The 21,601-nt window shown below is 39.8% G+C and overlaps 1 protein-coding gene across 5 annotated transcripts in view; it reads left to right on the top strand.

Moving 5' to 3' along the window:
• Positions 1–21,601, top strand: part of LOC126248359 (histone-lysine N-methyltransferase EHMT2) — a 267,727-nt gene that overhangs the window by 105,097 nt on the left and 141,029 nt on the right. For all 5 annotated transcript variants that reach the window (XR_007545465.1, XR_007545466.1, XM_049949279.1 and 2 more), the window contains 3 exons: positions 4,805–4,983; positions 11,320–11,481; positions 20,700–20,767. Coding sequence is in view for 3 of the 5 variants with exons in the window: in XM_049949279.1 (XP_049805236.1) it covers positions 4,805–4,983; positions 11,320–11,481; positions 20,700–20,767 (409 nt within the window). In the remaining 2 variants the exon portion in view is untranslated. The remainder of the gene's footprint in view (positions 1–4,804; positions 4,984–11,319; positions 11,482–20,699; positions 20,768–21,601) is intronic.

The following is a 21,601-nucleotide window of genomic DNA, read 5'->3' as shown; positions in this document are numbered from 1 at the left end:
ATGTCATCAGCATAGATAAATGTTCTTGCTTTCGTTTCTGGCAAATCAGTGACATATAAATTGAAAAGTAGGGGGGCCAATACTGATCCTTGTGGTAGTCCGTCATTTAAATTGTATACCTTGCTTACTTGACCTTTTAGGTGAACTTGGAATTTCCTGTTGAACAGCATGTTATTGAGTAGTTGTGCAATTCTTTTACATGGAATTATTCTTAAGAACCATGCCTTTCCGCCACACTGTATCATATGCTGATGTTAGGTCATTAAACACGGCCATTGTTTTCTTCAGGTCTTTGAAGCCCTTCTCTATGTATGTTGCCAACGCTAGCACTTGATCGCTACAACTGCGGTCTTGTCTGAAGCCACCTGTTCTACAGGAATGTGTTTCAGGATAGTTGGTGCAATTCTATTATAGAGTACTCTCTACAGCAGTTTATAGCAGACATTTAGAAGTGCAATGGGTCTATAGTCTTCAGGATTGTTACCAGATTTTGACGGTCTCAGGATGGCAATTATTTTAGTTTTCTTACAAAGATTTGGCAGTCTTCCTGTTGCGAGAATTTCATTAAACAGTGCAGTTAGCCACTGCACTACACCTTGGCCAGCATGTTTAAGGAACTCCGGGTATATACCATCACAACCAGCCGCTTTACCAGATTTCAGAGTATCTAGGACTGAAACAACTTCGGCTGCAGAGATTTTCTGTGCAAATTCGGAAGGCTGTGCTTGAGACTTTTAGACTTAAGCTCATACCGAGCGAGGTGGCGCAGTGGTTAGCACACTGGACTCGCATTCGGGAGGACGACGGTTCAATCCCGCGCCCGGCCATCCTGATTTAGGTTTTCCGTGATTTCCCTAGATCACTCAAGGCAAATGCCGGGATGGTTCCTTTGAAAGGGCACGGCCGCCTTCCTTTCCCATCCTTCCCTAATCCGAGCTTGTGCTCCGTCTCTAATGACCTCGTTGTCGACGGGACGTTAAACACCAATATCCTCCTCCTCCTCCACTTAAGCTCATGTTTTATTTCTTTGGCTTTCTGTTTGTTGTTGTTGCTTGGTGTTCTTGTTATATTAACAATCCTGGCTGCTATTTTGTTAGGATTTATTTTGTCTGATAGGATATTAACTTTTGTGGCACTGCCAAGCTTTCTTAATAAATTCCAAGCTTTCTTACTCGAGTGTTGGAAACACATGTTTTCAGTTATTTCCATCTATTTCTTTTGCCTAGCTGAATCTAGGGCCGAAATCAGTTCATCTGCTACCTTGGTGTCTCGAGTCGTTTTAAATTCGTCATACAATTCTTGACATCTAGGGCTCCATCCAGGAATGTAGTTCTCTCTGTAGCCTCTTGGAATATGTTTTCTGGCAATGGAATGAATTAGTCTAACAAAGTGGTCGTAGTGCCTAACTTTAGGTGGAATAAACTGAATAATATGATCAACCTCTTCAGAGAATTTTTCCCATTTGGCTTTTTGGAAGTTCCATCGTGGCTTTGGTATAGACTTCACAACTGGGATTTCGAGTCCAATTTTCACCAGTACAGGTCGGTGTTGGCTTCTAGGGAAATCACTGAGCACCTTCCTGCTGCTCTGCAAGGGTAATCCTTTGTTGTTAGTGGTAACGAAACAGAGATCGTGAGTGTAGTCCTGAGCCCATCTAGCTGAGTGGAATGTCCCTTTGTCCTTCCCGTCAAATAGTAAGAAAAGGCGTTCCATTTCAGCCCATTCCGATACTTCATCACCATCTTCATTCGTGGTTCTGTAGCCCCATTGTGTGTTATGGCTGTTGAAGTCTCCAATTACGATTCCTGGATGTGGAATATTTTGAGCAGCTTCATTTACCCATGGTTGTGCTGGGGGCTTATAGATGTTCACAATCTCTGTGTTGGCGACTTTCAGCCTGATGGTATGGATGTTATTTTCCGTTTTTGTTTGGACATCTGTTACCTCTTCAACATCATTCTTGATATATGTTGCAGATCCGTAACTTGCAAGGTATGTCGCAGCAGCTAATGTGTAGCCAGGGAGCTTACACCTGGAATGAAGTTGGGTTTCGTCTGAGCAGTGGGTTTCCTGTAGTAGAACAATGTCCACTTTGTTTTCAATCAATATTTGAGTGAGATACTCACTTTTTGCTCTGCTTGTTCCCTCTATGTTTAGCTGTAAGAGCCGGAGGGTATTCCTTAAGTCCTTTGTCAGGTAGTTCTTGGCAGAACTGTTTTGCTTCATTGCTATGTATCCTCTAACAGCTGGGATATCCTAAGGTAATTTGCAACCACCAGAGGTCCAGCAGCCTATATCTGTAGACTATTTAGCCGTAACTTAGTTACGTTGCCCGGGGTACAACACTTGGAGGCTAGTCTACTTTGTACCTGTGATGCTGGCATCCCATGTTGGGTTGGACGTGAAGTGGGATGCCCATGCAGTAGGCGCTACAATGTATGAAGTGGGCGGCCATGCAGTCAACTCTTTCTATCTTACCATGGAGTTTGTTATACATATTGTTCCCCCCTCCCTTGCTCTAAGACTGCTATAGCAAGAACAAATACAATTTATGGAACATAGTACTTTATAGAGCAACACGTAAGATACAATGAAATACAGGCTACAGAATCGGCTGAGCACTCGTTCGCGATCGCTTCAATAATACTGTTTCTTTGGCAGCTCAACAGGGCATGCCAGGGGGCTGACCGAGGTGGCCTCTGTAAGTGGGCCTGTGAACTGTATGGATGCATAATGTCTGAAATTGTCCTCGTCATGAGTGAAAGTACATCAAATATATTTATCTGCTCTGTGCTCTGTAGCTGCCCTAGTGTTCTTAGAATGGATCACAGAAATTTTACCCATATCTGTGGCAGTTGATCTCGATACTGCTTCTGGATCCTCCAATGCATTTTATTGAACAACTCTTTCTTGTCCAGTTCTTTTTCACTTGCACAAATAAGCTCCAAAACGCACAAGAGAACTAGAGACAGCCAATCACTCTTTCTGACACTGGTGTACTATCAAACTCCTTAGGGATTTCCTCAGAAAGTTTTATTTTCACACAGACTGACACTAATGTGAGCTAGATAATTTCTGCATTTACATGTTTTACTTTGTGAGAAGAAAAGCTTTAGTCAGTCATACAAAGTTCAAAAGAAACCGGTTATGTTATTGTCTAGCAGAAGCAGACAGTTCGGAACAAAATCGAGTGCAGTTACATGGATGATGAAGATTTAATACTAAATTCATTGTACATGCAGCTTTCACTCAATTAGACATCTAACTCCATTTTGTCAATACATATAAATAAGTCACAATACTGCCTATCAAATCTTCTGTGTAAATGTAGAGTTAATTTTGTGTCATGCATATTTGTTCTTATTCCTTCTAGCAAACATATCGGGTTGGTGCGCAAGTTCATAGTATTTTTCCACAAATTTAATAAACACAACAGATACACGCAACAGAGACTTCAGTCACTAATAATATATTCTCCTTCACTATTTACAACAGTCTGCCAATGCTGGTTTAACTTTTCTGTTCTGCAACTGTAGAAATTGTGCAGGTTTAAGGCGAAGAACTTGTTGAGCTATGTTCAGAGCACATTTTCAACCATAAAGTAAGTTCCTCGAAGGTTGTCCGATATAGAGGAAAAAAAGGTAAAAATATGAGGGCACAAGATTAGGTGAATAAGGTAGGTGCAGGAAGACTTTCCAGTGAACTCCCGTATAGTAGTTTTTGTCAGTCAACCAGAATGCCAGCGGGCATTATCTGGAGTAGCATCACTTCACACAGTCTTCCTTGTTATTGTTCTTGGGCTTTCTCTGCACGATATCTCAGTTGTTTACAATAAATGTCAGCAGTGATGGTAACACCGTGGGGAAGCAATCCATAGTACACCACAAAATCGCTTTTTCACCAGATGCATAACATTATCTTCTGTGGATGCGTGGAGATCTTTGTACGGGGAGTTGCTGCTTTGTTTGGGCTCAGTCGTTCCTTCCTGTTCCTTGTGTTAGCACAAAGGTGCATTTCTTGTCACCAATAATGGTACAGGATAGGAATGATCGGTATTGTTCATGAACCAATAGATGACGAGCAAGCAGAGGTGCACATATGGACACATGCTGACATTTGTAATTTTTAGCTTAGAGCATGCAGTACCCATACATTCAATTTTTGAACCTTTCTCATTGCATGCAAATGTCATACAATGGTGGAATGATCACTGTTGATGACATTTGCCAGTTGTCACATACACTTATGTGGATCATTGTGGATTAATGCATTTAAACGATCTTCATCAAACCCCCAAAGGTCTTCCTGAAATTGGAGAGTCACTAACATGTAAAACAATCATCCGTAAAATGAGAAAACAAGTTTCTTGCCGTGCTCTGTCCAGTAACGTTATTCCCCCACACAAATGTTTCTGGCTGCTTCCACTACTGTCACCCCTCTATTGAACTCTGAATACTATGTCGGAAATGTTCAGATTTCTCCACTTGGCACTCCATTTTGTAGCATCCACAGCTCCAAATGACAAAACAACAATATGTAAACTCAAATAGCAAAAGTGAATTACAAATAAAAACTGACTATCGATAAATAAACCCATAGCAACTGGAATACAAACACACAGAACAAAAACAATACGAACTTTTTCACCAATGTATTATTTCTGAATTTTTGCAGGGTATGAGAGAGTAAAGCTGTCTTCTGCATAAATTCAGAGCAGTTCATTTTGTCAAATGCTGTTACAGATGTAATTCATAAAGGTATTTATTTGAAGAGGAAAATTTATTCTTTAATACTTTTATTGCAGGGGAACTTTGTTATGTGCAGTGGTAAGCACTTCTATCACAGAGAGTGCCAGGTTACAAAAGGAGGAGTTTTATCATGCCCACATTGTGGTGAAGTCTCTCCTCCAGTGGACTGTACTCTGACTCTGAGTACTCTGAAAACTCCAGTGTACCTTCCTGAACTGAAACCACCAAGAAAAGAGTAAGTTCTCTGATCAAGTTAGTGCCATAGTGTGTAAGATATGTAACTACTACTACTGCCATACCTTACCTTAGAATAAATATTACACCATTTTTAAAAGAAGCATATCAATATTGGGCTCTTCCCGGGTTCGATTCCCGGCGGGGTCAGGGATTTTCTCTGCCTCGTGATGACTGTGCGTTGTGTGATGTCCTTAGGTTAGTTAGGTTTAAGTAGTTCTAAGTTCTAGGGGACTGATGACCATAGATGTTAAATCCCATAGTGCTCAAAGCCATTTGAACCAATATTGGGCACTATTTGTCCTCATGGATTCTCACACATTGTTAATCTTTATGAAGTTGGGTGCTGAAATGTATTTGTGTGCATATGTTGGCCTGAATAATGTTTTCTTCATTATGTGAGTAAAAAAAAGCAGTATGACTATATAAAGAATTGTAACTGTTTAGTGTACATTTGTAGTGATGATGTGCAAAGAGCATGCAACATCTTAAAAAAAAAAAAAATTGCCCTCATTTCAGTAATGTAGCTCAACAGACCATCTTAAGATCATGGTGTAACATGATAAACATATCGCAGAATAAAAAGTATTAGTAATAATAAAAAGTGTGTGTAATTTGTTTCGATAATACAATATGGCTATTAGGTGTTGTGTGGTTTTTTCCATTCCCCTGTCACTAAGACTGCAATTAGGTTTCTACATTGCAGACTACTGTCAACATATATTGGAGATTCCTCTGCAGTTTTAGCATAGGTTTGTGTGCAAATGCAATTTTATTCTTGTGTCTTTGTGATGAAAATTTACTTTTGCTATGGTGTATCCGTCTTCTTAGATTTTATTTAGCAGGTTATGCTGTTAATCAATGTGGTATACTAACCACATCAAAGTTTCACTGCATAATGTGGTTCAGTTAATGTGTTTTCTACCCAACAAATAATTTCAGTTATCTAAAGAAACATAAGTATTACAAAATCATTCTGCACAATTTGTTGTGTTGTTCTTTTTCTTAACCAAAAGTAGTTTAGTGTATCATTATTGTAAGCATTACTACTTTTCCTTCATATTATGATAGAATTTTAAATTGTCTATTATTATGTAAACATTTCTGCAATTTCCAGTTTGCAGAGTAATACTGTATTTTCTATTTTCTTAGTATGAATTTCTTTACTACTGCTTTGCATTTCTTAGTGTAATTTGTTTTTTAATTTACTTTATCAAATGTTGGGTTGTAATGAACTTTTAAAAGCCAGATATGAACAAAAATTACTGCAAAATTCATATTCAACTAAAGTCACTATGTAGTGGTAGGCCATAGGTCCTGACAGGATGTGTGTTTCATTTTATATAGATACTGTGAAAAAACTTGTGCCCTTCAGTACAGTTCTTCAGTTTTGACTAGTGAACAAAGTATGAGCTTGTGGAATATCAGACCTGCTTTGTGTTACCTTCTGATAGTGCTCCGATATGTCAGCAACACATAGGACAAATCAAATACCTCCAACCAAAGCAATCGTGTTACATGAAATGGACATCAGTAGTCAACAACTTCCCTTTTCACATGGTTGGCAAAGGTGAAAAGTAGAAAAAAAGGACTAAGAGCAAATCACACTGCCCACTGTTGAAGACAAAGTAAAAAGTATGTGTATAGAAATAGGTAGCTGTGTAGATGATAAGCAAGTAAATGTTATACCATCACTAAAATGTTTGATATACTGAAGTTAATATCTTTGCTCTGCTTATAATCTGCAAGAGTATATCTTGGTGTATGGCCTGCGATGAGTGACAATTACAATGTGTGAGTGTAATGTTACTGTGGGTTTGCCAGAATAATGCAGCAGCAGCAGTGTGCACACACACACAGCTAAGATTGCAGTTAGGATATTATAGTATAGAAATTCCTCTAATTTCTATTTATACAATAGGATAAACAATGTTAGCTGGTCCTGTAATGAATAAGACAGTGCCCAACATTTCAAGGACATAGTAAGATATGGCGTGTCTCAATGTTTCATGCTTGATCAATGTGTTTCTGTATTTATCTTAGACATAAATGTGTTTGGAGTGATGATCTGCAGTTTTCGTAAAATAGAATCATCAGAAGAGATGGGATGTAGATGTTCGTGATTCATTGTAGAGGCAGGTAGGTAGGTGGTTTCATGTTCCATGGATCATTTGCACAATGCATCGTAATAATGTGGAATGAGTAATTTTACATTCATGTTGCAAATTAATTTGTAAATATGGCTATGGGCTGAACATTTATAAGTTTTTTATTTTATTTTATTTTTGTTTGTTTTTCAATATACAGATGTGAGTCAGTTATTCAACCCACCAACTTTTACACAATACAATAATAGAAATTCTTCTATGAAATAGGAGTAGTTGTCAGGGAGAAACTTCTTCAGTTTGTTTTCAGATTTTAGTTTGCAGCTTGTCAGACAATTTATATGACTGGACAAGTTTTCAGAAATTTTAGTTGCAGCATTGTACATCCCTTTTTGCACTAAAGACAATCTTAATGTGGAGTAATGAAGGTTATTTTCATTCTGGTATTGTAATTATTTACATAATTGTTCCTTTTCAACTGCAGTGGATTATTTACAACAAACTTTATGGGGGAATAAATATACTGTGAAGCAGTAGTCAGAATGCCCAGCCGTGGATGGAGCTTGTGTAGTTTGCATTTCTGCTGCTATGCGTGTATAGTGCAAGTCATTGCCAGTTCAGTGCCATCTCCAATGTTGACCTGGTTTGTTCTGTTCATTTGCAGTGATAGTTTTTGCTAGCGCTGTTTTGTTCTTGTTTTGTTTTTTTATGGTGGCGAGTTTAATTGAACAACATGCAGCTGTGAAGTTTTGTTTTCTACTCAGTTAAAAATGTTGCTGAAACTGTTTTAATGTTGAAACCAGCTTACCAATATGACACTATGGGAAAAACTTAAGATTATAATTGGTTTGCTCGATTTAAAAATGGCGACAAGTTGATTGATAACAAATCTCATTCCATATGTCCATCAAGTGCCCAAATCGATGAAAATATTGAAAAAATTTGAGAGCTTGTGGCCAAAGACTGTTGATAGACAATTGATCAACTGTCAGAGATTAGTGGATTATCTTGAAGTGTGGTTCAGTGGATTTTAATGGAAGATTTAGGAATGAAAAGGGTTGCTGCCAAGTTTTTTCCTAGGACCTGCACATACAGCTATCTCTGTTAGACAGTTTTTGGCTAAAAATGGCTTGGTGCCACTGTCCCACGTGCCTTACTCGCCTGACCTGGCTGCGTGCGACTTTTTCTTATTTCCATGCATGAAAAGGGCTATGAAAGAACACTGATGTGACAACATTGAAGAAGCCAAGATAAAACAAGGGAGGAGCTGTCAGCCATTTATAAACCAGTGGGACAAATGTAATAGTTGTAATGGAGAGTATTTTGAAGGGGTTAAGGCTGTTTTGTAAACAATTTGAAAATATATAACTGTTGGAAAATAATGCAGCTTTTTTTTCTGGTACCCCCTCGTACTATTCTTACAGCATGTTTTTGAGCAATGAAGACGTTCTTTCTTAAAGATGAATTACCCCGTAACATTATCCCACATGACATTATTGAATGAAAATATGCAAAATATGTCAGCTTATTGGTTGCTTTCTCCCAAAGATTTGCGATGATTGTAAGTGCAAAAGCGGCAAAAGTAAGTTGTTTTAAAAGTTCCAAAATATGCTTCTTCCAGTTTAAATTCTCATCAGTACGGACACCTAAGAATTTTGAAGTTTGTAGCCTATTTATTATTTCCTCACCATGTTTTACACTTATTGGCATAATACCCTTAGCCTATTTATTATTTCCTCACCATGTGTTACACTTATTGGAGTAATAGCCATAGATGTGCAGAACTGAATATGTTTCCTTTTTAAAACTTAGAGTGGGACCATTCACAGAAAACCAGTCAGTGATACTTTTAAGAATGTTGTTTACAATTTCTTCTATTTCCGTATGTATGCTTGGATTGATTACAGTACTATTGTGACATGTGCAGAAACAGGTAATTCTGCTTGCCATATATTAAACGGAATGTCGTTTACATATATGAGGAATAATGGTGGACCTAAGATTGAACCTTTGGGGAACCCCATATTTTATTTCTCCCCAGTCAGAATAATAATCCTGGACTACATTGGTTGAATTACTAAGTACAATTTTCTGCATTATTTTGGTTAGATATGACATTAGCCATTGGTTGGTTGCACCGTCAGTCCCACAAAACTTCAATATACCTAGGGAGAATACTGATAGTCGCACAATCAAATGCCGTAGACAGTTGCAGAAAACATAAAAGGCATACATTGATGACTTTCAGAAGCTAGCGGTGATTATCAAGTGAGGCAGTGTGGTGGTTTAAGACGTCGGACAAGTATTTCAGACAATATGGGTCAGACCCCCATTACAATTTTCATTATTTAATTTTTGAGCAGCGAATAGCTATATATAAATGGGAACCTGCTCATCTTAGTGTTAGGGTAGTTTCTTCATCAACAATGTGGCAGAGTTGTTATTTTGGCCATCTGGCATTGATATTGTTTGCTTTCTTAATCCACAAGTATAATTGAAACTTACATCATTCCTGAAGGCCTTTACAATCAGAATAATGTTTATCATCACAGGCAATGATGCAATTAAATTTCTTTACAGATGACATATCATTATTTGATCTTGACTGATGTGGTACTTCACAAAACTGATTTGATGTAGCTGTACATATTATAAATTAAAGTCCGCTGTTTTTCTGTGTGTATGTGAAGGCTAATCTCAGTAACTACTGTAAGGATTTTGATACATTGTTCATGAATACACTCATTCACAAGGAAGATTTGTGTATGTAATTTATTACTGCTATGCCAAACAACTCTGCCAGCCATAGATACTTAGTGTTACACATGTGAAGCCAGGGTGAGTCACTAGTAAAATATACGAGGGCTATTCCGAAAGTAAGGTCCGATCGGTCACGAAATGGAAACGACTATGAAAATCCGATAAAGCTTTGCACAGATGTGTTGGGTAGTGTCTCTAGTATAACCCCAGTTAGCATCACGTCGCTCTTCTCATTTCTGAGCTCGCAGTGAGTGCGTAAAGATGTCTAGAAAATAGTGTCTGCCGCCAAGTACGGGGGCCTGGTGAGAAATTTCCCCTGAAGCTATGCAGCTAACATTACATAACTGTTGTGCTGTTTCGTCTTCAAGACACTTCTCAGCCGCATTCTGCAGGGGCAATGAAGATGCTCCTGCATCGTTTTCAAATGGAAATGTGAGATTACCCACAATACAGCCCGTAATTGTCTCCCTCTGAGTTTCAGCTCAGGTCACATGAACCGCTGGTTATGAAGACAACATTTCGGCACAAGACAACGAGCCGTAGGCCAGCGTAGAGAATTGGCGGAGAGCACTGGCGGCTGCCTTCTATAGCGAGGGTATGGGAAAGTTGGTACAACGCTACGATACACGTCTAAGTCGGGTCGGCGACTATGGAGATAAGTAGCTGCAAGGTGTATCTAACTGTTGCAAATAAAACATTTTTGATTTTTACCGTGGTTTCCATTTCGCGACCTATCGGACCTTACTTTCGGAATAGCCCTCGTATTTTTAGCATAAATTTGAGTCCTGTCTTCAATTCAATGGTAGATTTGAACACCATTGTCCAGTAAAGGACATAGTGATATTAGAAATCATATGCCGTCACTTCCTCTGACCTTTCAGCTGAACATGGCCAGTTACGGGGGACATGCAGTTTAACATCAGTTCCAAACCACTGTGCATCTTGACCTTTTTTATGTTAACAAATGGTTGTGAGAGATGAAAGAAGAAATAAGTGATAGAAAAGATCGTCAGAATAACTGAGGATTGAACCATTGGTCGTTGAATTTGTAGTCTTTGTCACTTATCCAATGACTCACTGTAATGTGCATAGTTTAAACATATTTTTTAATAAAAATAAAATGAAGCTGTTGACTAATGCACCGGCTCTTGTGGCCAAGCGGTTCTAGGCGCTTCAGTTCAGAACTACGCTGCTGCTATGGTCACAGGTTCGAATCCTGCCTTGGGCATGTGTGTGTGTGTGTGTGTGTGTGTGTGTGTGTGTGTGTGTGTGTGTGTGTGTGTGTGTGTGTGTGTGTGTGTGATGTCCTTAGGTTAGTTAGGTTTAAGTAGTTCTAAGTCTAGAGGACTGATGACCTCAGATGTTAAGTCCAATAGTGCTTAGAACCACTTGAACCAATTTTTGTTGACTCATGCATTAAAATTGTATGTTATTGGTATGCTAGCTAATCAGGCTACTATTTCACATTGCAGATCAACTGCTAGAATGACAGTTAAGGAATCCAGCAGGAAAAACATAATTGAAGAGAGAGAAAAAGGGATGACATTACCACTTGACAAGGAAAAACTCACACAGTTGGTTAACACAGCTTGCAGTATGCAGGTTGTTTCTGAACAAGAAATAAACACTTCAAGGTATATAATATCTGTATACATTGTTCCTTTATGAGATATAGTCTTTTTATGTGAGCAAGCCAGATACGAATGTAGTTTGCAGGCTAGAGCTTCGGATTATATACACTGTGTAACAAATTAAGTGATGCACCCAGAAGGGGAGGAGGAAACAAAGTGAAACTTAATAGTCATTGAGAAGGTATATATGTTATTTCAACGATTACAATATTGAGTCAAATTTACAAAGAACTTGGCATTATGAGCCCACTTATCAGTATGAATCACACATCCTCTTGGCTGGATGAATACATAGATTCGATTGGGAAGGGTGCAATAAAGCATTTGTGTATTACCCTGAGGCAACATGGCCCACAACTGTTATAACTGGTTCATGATGTCCTAGATGCAGGTACTGAGACAGAGTGAAATGATTTGGGTGAAGGTCATGGTTAAAGCAGGCTCAGACATGGTAATTGGATGTCTCTATAGGCCCCCTGGCTCAGCAGCTGTTGTGGCTGAGCACCTGAAGGATAATTTGGAAAATATTTCGAGTAGATTTCCCCACCATGTTATAGTTCTGGGTGGAGATTTTAATTTGCCGGATATAGACTGGGAGACTCAAACGTTCATAACGGGTGGCAGGGACAAAGAATCCAGTGAAATTTTTTAAGTGCTTTATCTGAAAACTACCTTGAGCAGTTAAACAGAGAACCGACTCATGGCGATAACATATTAGACCTTCTGGTGACAAACAGACCCGAACTATTTGAAACAGTTAACGCAGAACAGGGAATCAGCGATCATAAAGCGGTTACGGCATCGATGACTTCAGCCATAAATAGAAATATTAAAAAAGGTAGGAAGATTTTTCTGTTTATCAAAAGTGACAACACGCAGATTACAGAGTACCTGACGGCTCAACACAAAAGTTTTGTCTCAAGTACAGATAGTGTTCAGGATCAGTGGACAAAGTTCAAAACCATCGTACAGTATGCGTTGGATGAGTATGTGCCAAGCAAGATCGTAAGAGATGGAAAAGAGCCACCGTGGTACAACAATCGAGTTAGAAAACTGCTGCGGAAGCAAAGGGAACTTAACAGCAAACATAAACATAGCCAAAGCCTTGCAGATAAACAAAAATTACGGGAAGCGAAATGTAGTGTGAGGAGGGCTATGCGAGAGGCGTTCAATGAATTCGAAAGTAAAGTTCTATGTACTGACTTGGCAGAAAATCCTAAGAAATTTTGGTCTTATGTCAAAGCGGTAGGTAGATCAAAACAAAATGTCCAGACACTCTGTGACCAAAATGGTACTGAAACAGAGGATGACAGACTAAAGGCCGAAATACTAAATGTCTTTTTCCAAAGCTGTTTCACAGAGGAAGACTGCACTGTAGTTCCTTCTCTAGATTGCCGCACAGATGACAAAATGGTAGATATCGAAATAGACGACAGAGGGATAGAGAAACAATTAAAATCGCTCAAAAGAGGAAAGGCCGCTGGACCTGGTGGGATACCAGTTCGATTTTACACAGAGTACGCGAAGGAACTTGCCCCCCTTCTTGCAGCGGTGTACCGTAGGTCTCTCGAAGAGCATAGCGTTCCAAAGGATTGGAAAAGGGCACAGGTCATCCCCGTTTTCAAGAAGGGACGTCGAACAGATGTGCAGAACTATAGACCTATATCTCTAACATTGATCAGTTGTAGAATTTTGGAACACGTATTATGTTCGAGTATAATGACTTTTCTGGAGACTAGAAATCTACTCTGTAGGAATCAGCATGGGTTTCGAAAAAGACGGTCGTGTGAAACCCAGCTCACGCTATTCGTCCACGAAACTCAGAGAGCCATAGACACGGGTTCACAGGTAGATGCCGTGTTTCTTGACTTCCGCAAGACGTCCGATACAGTTCCCCACAGTCGTTTAATGAACAAAGTAAGAGCAATGGACTATCAGACCAATTGTCTGATTGGATTGAGGTGTTCCTAGATAACAGAACGCAGCATGTCATTCTCAATGGAGAGAAGTCTTCCAAAGTAAGAGTGATTTCAGGTGTGCCGCAGGGGAGTGTCATAGGACTGTTGCTATTCACAATATACATAAATGACTTGGTGGATGACATCGGAAGTTCACTGAGGCTTTTTGCAGGTGATGCTGTGGTGTATCGAGAGGTTGTAACAATGGAAAATTGTACTGAAATGCAGGAGGATCCGCAGCGAATTGACGCATGGTGCAGGGAATGGCAATTGAATCTCAATGTAGACAAGTGTAATGTGCTGCGAGTAGATAGAAAGATAGATCCCTTATCATTTAGCTACAAAATAGCAGGTCAGCAACTGGAAGCTGTTAATTCCATAAATTATCTGGGAGTATGCATTAGGAGTGATTTAAAATGGAATGATCATATAAAGTTGATCGTCGGTAAAGCAGATGCCAGACTGAGATTCATTGGAAGAATCGTAAGGAAATGCAATCCGAAAACAAGGAAGTAGGTTACAGTACGCTTGTTCGCCCACTACTTGAATACTGCTCAGCAGTGTGGGATCCGTACCAGATAGTGTTGATAGAAGAGAGCAGCGCGCTTCGTTACAGGATCATTTAGTAATCGCGATAGCGTTACGGAGATGATAGATAAACTCCATTGGAAGACTCTGCAGGAGAGATGCTCAGTAGCTCGGTACGGGCTTTTGTTAAAGTTTCGAGAACATACCTTCACCGAAGAGTCAAGCAGTATATTGCTCCCTCCTACGTATATCTCGCGAACAGACCATGAGGATAAAATCAGAGAGATTAGAGCCCACACAGATGCATACCGACAATCCTTCTTTCCACGAACAATACGAGACTGGAATAGAAGGGAGAACCGATAGAGGTACTCAGGGTACCCTCTGCCACACACCGTCAGGTGGCTTGTGGAGTATGGATGTAGATGTAGTAGATGTAGAGTTGATTTCTGAGCTGGTCACATCCGCTCTATCGGGGACAGGCCTTGGGATCGTGCTGACCGTGGTAGTACCTCAACATCAACCAGACAGTCTGCAGAGACACGTTACGTTTGTGTTTGACCATTGTCCTGTTGAAAAATAACATCACAATATTGCCACTTGAGAGGTAACGTGTGAGGACACAGGGTACCCCTGATGTACTATTGTGCCATCAGAATCCCCTCAGTTACTTTCGTCCATTTCCTGAAGTCATACCTGATGGTTCCCCACACTGTGACACCTGGTGCAGCACTGCTGTGTCTCACCAAACCATTGGAAGACTGGGACCTCTTTCCAGTTCACCACCATACTCACCTGTGATAGTAATTTGGAGCAGTGGAGATTCCGATTCATCGCTGAACACAATATGATGACACTCATCAGCAGTCCATGCTTCTCTGTCATGGCACCACTCCAAATGTAGGTGTTTGTGTTGTGGTGTTATTGGCACCATACATGTGGCACAGTAATTCCCTAGTTCAGCCACTGCTAGTTTCAGCCCAATAGTGTGGGATGACTCGGACTCTTCCAGTGAGTCCATTAAATGTTCTCGGATGGCAGACACAGCTGTGAAGGGGTTACAATGTTCTTGGTGCACAGTAAGGTTGTCCTACATTGTGAGGGTCAGATGTAGTTGGCCAAAAACATTGACGACCTATTTGTCTGCCATCATGTTCCCATACAGTCCAACGTTGGGCCACTGTCACATCTAAATGGCCCACAGGTCTTGATGATGTTCAGTTCCAAATGCAGGCCAACACTGAAGCCCCTTTCAAATTCCTATCACGTGCTGATAATGCTGTCCCTCAAGTGTGTGTGGTATCTCAGTGTCTGTCCTCCATAGTGATCCTTCAATGTCTGACACTGTTTGTGCCCCTTATGTGAACATGAACAACACTGATGCAGTGTGATGGTCCTTCTAACTCTCAAGGGAGTTGCAACTCTAAGCATTTATATACCAACTGATTTTGTGTGCATGTGTGAAATTACATTGGCTACCGACAATGTGTTCTGGTTGCTTCACTTTTTTTTTGTCAGGCAGTGTATTGTACTGTAAAAGTATACCACTTCAAAATTTAAACTATACAAAATCATTTAAGCCAGATTAATTGTAAATGTTCATTGCTCTTGTTTCTTAACATTTTGTGACACTACATGTGTATAAATAGAAATGAAATGTGCACCTGCTTTGAGGAGCACTGTGTGGTATATAGTGCAGTGTTTAGAATATTTTCAAGCAGTTGCTTTTTTATATATGTAACTAAGTCACCAGATGATAAGTAAAGTTCTGTTGTGATGAGTGGACTTTTTGTTACTATTTGACATCTTTAAGTAATAGAAGGATTAAAGGATACAACTTACTGGGTAGTTCAGGTGTTGAGTGGTTGGTAGACACATAAACAAGACTGAAAACGTTCCATGGTTACACTGTCCAACTGTACTGGCATTGCAGCTCGACTGGGTTGTATTGGGGAGAATGCAGCTTGAAATGGTTAGGATGAATTGGAGAGGAGGATGGCTGATGACTGGGAGGTACAGGTAGAAGTGTGGGATTGGAATGCAGCACCAGTGAGATCACTGTGTCCCATACACAAGGAGCTGCATGTGGCCCACAATGATGTTGTGAAGCACTGGACTGGGAGGAGGAGAGGGGCAGGGGGATAGAACAGAGGAATTGGGAGGCTGCAGAGAGGAGGGTATGAGTGTAGATTGAGGATAGCAGTTACTGAGCTCTGGAGGATTGTAGGATTGATGAATAGACTGTGATTGCTGCCTCCTCCTGAGCCTCCCTAGAGGGCCCATGACTTTTTCGTGAGTATGTAAGTGGTGAGCATAGTACTGCAAGCTATTGCAGCACTTTTAATTTCTTGTGCTGCAGTTACCCCCACCATGCCATCCTCCTCCTCCTCCTCCTCATTTGACTATTTCTTCTCAGACTACTGACTCACTGACTTCAGTGTTAAGTCTTTATGCTGTCTTGGCTAATCATTAAGTAGTGAATTGGATTACTCACTGTGCTGTGTTCAGTCATTGTTTTGGAATATTGTAGTCTAATCCCTGTTTCAAGGCTTGCTTCACCTTTCTCCTTTTTTCAGAATTTTGATAGGTGTACAGATGGTTTGGGGAAGTCTGTTTTAGTTGACATGCAATCCATTGATATTAGACTAGTTCATATTTAGCAAGTTTGGATTTTTCTTTCAGCAAACTCCCCCTCCCCATTCAAACCCTGCTCCCTGTGTGAATCTGTTGCATGAAAAAAGGAACTATAGAGCATTTGAACAATTCTTTTTTTTGAAATGATGTGGAATGAGTCATTTTGCAGGATATGTATACATGTTTAATTTTAACATTGATGAACGAAATTATGTTTTTGGTCCTGCTCACACAACTACACTTAAAGTGTGTGTGTGTGTGTGTGTGTGTGTGTGTGTGTGTGTTTATAGAAATTTGTTAGCTGAATAGGGGGAGTTGTCCAGGGGAAATGAAAATTATTTGAAGTTAGATTTTAAACTTGCTTTGCTGCCTGTCAGAGATTTCATGGTATTGGGCAAATGATAAACAATTTTTGTTGCTGCGTATTGAACTCCCTCCTCAGCCACTGACAGCTTTAATAATGGGTAATAATGGTCATTTTCCCCCTTTAGTATTGTGGGTATGGGCATCACTGTTGTTCTCACATTGTGATGGATTATTTATGTTGAATTTCATTAGCAAATATGTGTATTGTGATGACAGTTAAAATATCTGGTGCTTGTAGGAGGTACCTACATGATGTCCGTGGGTGAACATATATTAGTCTTACTGCTTGCTTTTTTGCAATCAGTACTCTTTCTAATTGGTGAGTTACCCTGGAAAATTATGCTATAAGACCACATGGAGTGGAAATATGCAAAATATGTCAGGAGGTTAATTCATTTGTTTTCAAGATTAACAATTACAAAAATAGCAAAAGTAGCTGTACTTAATTGTTTGAGAAGCTCAGTAATATACTTCTTTCAGTTCAAATTTTTATCAGTATGTACATTCAAAAAGTTGAAGCATTCTACCCTATTTGCCAACTCCTGCTCATGTGCTATATCAGTTGCTGGTGTGACTCTATTTGTTGTACAACACTAAATATAGTATGTTCTTTCGAAATCTTTCTGAAAACCATTTTATAATTCCTTGGAGAATACTGTTTACAAATTCTTCTGCTGTTTTCTCATTTATTATAACTCTATTATCAGTGGCAAAAAGTACCATAAACGTAATTGCCACCATTACAGGACAAAATGTGTCGCCAATAATGTGTGTTGACATCTTCTGTTTGTATGGTAGTGCTACAATATTACACTCAGAAAAACATAATTTTCAAACATTCAGAAGACTGATAATTAGCCGATAATAATAATTACAGTTTTTCACCTACAAAATTCTGAGGAATACACATATTTGGAATTCCGTACACGGACTCGCACCGAGAAATATATCAGAGCAACCAACAAGAGGAAGTGATAAATGACTTACTTTTTAGGACTCCTGTTCAATCACAAACTATCATGGTTACCACATATAAGACAGTCTAAGACAACCTGTATGCAGAAATTAAACTCCATAAGCTTCCTCAGAAACGCTTCTTAGGTAGCAGATTGATTGCTTGTAGGGAAATTTGACCAATCATTAAGCTTGACTAGACTATAGGTGTATCATTTACAGGTATGCACAGGTTTTTGATTTAGACCTACTGAACCCTGTGCACTACATTGGAGCCAGTCTTGCAGTTGGAGCCTTCTACATGAGCCCTGTCAATAGTCTCCTTCTTGAAGCACACATTTCACCTTTAAAGACACACTGTCCTGAAATCTTATTTAATTCTGTGGTTAAAATTTATTATTGGCTAGAATATTAAGAGTTACACATTGTTTCTCCAGTATCCCAACACCCATCTTCTTAGGAATTGTTTGAACAGGGAGAACAGCAGCAATTAGGCTAAACCACGTACACCAGGAGCTCTTTTTGTTTGTGATAACTTGCTCACCTACTTCACTGGTGGAGCTTTTCCCATGATGTATTCCTTGACATGTAGTGCAAATGGACCTCCAGTGTGGCAGTGAGGATCATGCAGATGGTAAAACTCATCACTGTAAGTGCTATTCAGTCCTCCACGACTGTGCAACCTTTACTCCAAAGTATATGATGAGGATGTGGCTATTCATTTATTGACAGAAATGTTTAAGATCAATACTCCCTTCACACTGTATTCAACATTTACATGGAGGAATTAGTAGTAATATGTAAAGCTCTCACACATATAGATCTCATCTTCCCATAAATATTTTCCTGCACAGTGATTCCCTTAAGGCAACGGCCTTGCTGCAGTGGATACACCAGTTCCTGTCAGATCACCAAAGTTAAGTGCTGTCGGGTGTGGCCGGCACTTGGATGGGTGGCCATCCGGGTCGCCATGCGCTGTTGCCGTTTTTCGGGGTGCACTCAGCCTCGTGATGACAACTGAGGAGCTACTGGACCAAATAGTAGCGGCTCTGGTCACAGAAAACCATCTTAACGATCGGGATAGCAGTGTGCTGACCACACGCACCTCCTATCTGCATCCTCAGCTGAGGATGACATGGCGGTCAGATGGTCCTGATGGGCCACTTGTGGCCTGAAGACAGAGTGCTATATACTGCTACAGTGATTCACTCAATAGTTTTGAGACAATTGAAAATCACTCACTGACTCAGTCTTGGTCTCTATGATCTGTGAACTTTTGTACAATGTGTACAATACAGGAACCTTTGTGGTATTCTTCTAGACACAGAGCCACATTGGCATCCCAGTCACAGATCAAGCTGATATATTACATAATGAAGCCTCTCCACTGGACCTGATGTCAGTACGAATCCCAGAAGCTGTATTACAGGTCCATCTAAGATGCCGTATTTTACATAAATAGAGAGAAAAGTTGATGAACAATATCAGACTTAACAAACTCTGAATGATAAAAGCCTCTACCAAGAATTGGAGAACATCCCTTCACCTCTCTGAAAGAGAAGCTGTAGAATTGTCACATTCTTGTTGATCATACTGACTTCAGACACAGCTGCATACTACTCGGTGCAATTGCGGACTGACCTTGTCACTCAGCCACATCCTTGAAGCATGCCCAGAATTACTTGACCTGTGGCATAGATTACATCTTAACAAGTTATTACTACAATGATGCTGGTGCAACAAAAGCAGCTTGTGTTGTAACCTTCTTACAGGAGGTGGCTATTACTACTTGCCTGGAAGGAAGACGTCATTCCTTTCGTGAGGTGCTATTGGGAAAATTTAGAGAACCAGCATTTGAGTCTGTAAAACCGATGTAAATTTAGTGTAGGGACTGTGAAGATAGAGAAATTAGGGTTTGTACGGAGCCATATAGATAGTCTTTTTTTCTCTCTCTCTATTTACTTTTGTTCACACACACCCTTCGACCACTTTAACTTCACCTCCGCATCTTCTTTTATTGATAACCCTATAAATCATCACTTGCGACAGTGTCAAATTTCCTGATCTGACTCTATCCATATAACTCACAAAACCCTTTTATTTTCTTGTGGATTATTAGGATAAAGTGACTGGCAATCATGTTCTGGAGTCCTTTGGAAACCCAGTTTGTCATTCATGTGTCAGAGGGAGCTCATCATTCCCTCATTCCTATTCCATGCACTTGCTGTCTCTCATTCCTAGCCACCAGCCACACTCACTTCCAGCCCACCATCCCCCTCCTCAGCTCCTTCCTCCTATTGCCAACTCCAACCAACACAACTCCTCAAGCGAGCTGAATGGCAGTGCCAGTACTACATTGTTGGCTGAGACTGTGTGTGTGTGTGTGTGTGTGTGTGTGTGTGTGTGTGTGTGTGTGTGTGTGTGTGTGTTTTGTGTTGTGAACAAGGGCTTTGTCTCAAAGTTTAGCAATTTTGTCTGTGTGTCCCCAACCATCACCACTGTCTATCAACAGTTCTCTATTTACATCAGTTCAGCACTATGTTCAGAGTTCAGCAGTACTATGACCCACTTAGCATTGCAGCACAGAGCCATTACTTTGCCTCTTTCTGTTCCATTATTTATATTCCACCAATGACATTCCACTAGCCTGTTTCATAGCTTTGTTGTTCTCTCTTTTAGTGCATGATGCCGGAGTCATTTCTTGTTTTAGCAGAACATTATACTTTAGCATGTTGTTTAAGAGGTCACTCATTGTGTGTTACTAATTAACATTTTTTGTAGGAGCATGGAGGAAACACTGTTTATTGCTGCAAAGTCGGGGAATGCAGAGAAGATACTGCAAGCTCTGGGTGTGTATTTTATTCGTTGTTTTTCTTTTGCCTGTAATTGTTACTGTTCTTGTTGTTTTTACCTTTTTAAAAGCAGGAATTTTTGTGTATATCTTATTTGAAGCTGTTGACTATTTCCCATTTTGTACATTCTTGTAGTAAAAGCATAGAAATTGCAAAGAGGATTTATTGAGCAAACAGACAGTAGTTCAGCAACTAATAACCATCATCTGCATCCATATCTGCACTCTCAAAGCACAATATGGTATGAGACTGAGGCTACTTCATGTACTGTTATCATTATTGTGCAGAGAATAATTTGGCTGGTGTTGGTCTGCATGAACCATTCCACCTATAGTATTGTTGTAGTCAAGAATTACTTAGGATATCACCATTGTCTATCAACAGTTCTCTATTTGCATCAGTTCAGCATTATGTTCAGAGTTCAGCAGTACTATGACCAACTTAGCATTGCAGCACAGAGCCATTACTTTGCCTCTTTCTGTTCTTTATTTCTGGTGTCATGTTGTTTCTGTCGGACTTGACAGTGTCATAAAAATCTGTTCATAGTTACCAAAATTTCTACTACCTATGAGGGCATAATTAATTATCAACTGTTGAACAATATCCCTATGGTAGGCCTTACTTACATTGCTAACAGTGTAAAAGTGATATTTTGAGACCGTTTAGAATGCCAGTATGCCCTGTGCACAAAGAAAAAATAAACTTCTTGCATTTATAACATTGTTTTCTTTGATTTACAAACCACAGTTATATTTACTTTCTGTGTAAAATATCAACAGAACCTGTTCTGGCTAGAGAGAGCCATATTACAGAGAGCCTGAAATGTGTCAG

Source organism: Schistocerca nitens, chromosome 3 (genome assembly GCF_023898315.1).
Source record: "Schistocerca nitens isolate TAMUIC-IGC-003100 chromosome 3, iqSchNite1.1, whole genome shotgun sequence".
NCBI lineage: Eukaryota > Metazoa > Arthropoda > Insecta > Orthoptera > Acrididae > Schistocerca > Schistocerca nitens.
The sequence above is the reverse complement of the archived record's forward strand: the minus strand, read 5'-3'. Positions and strand labels throughout refer to the sequence as shown.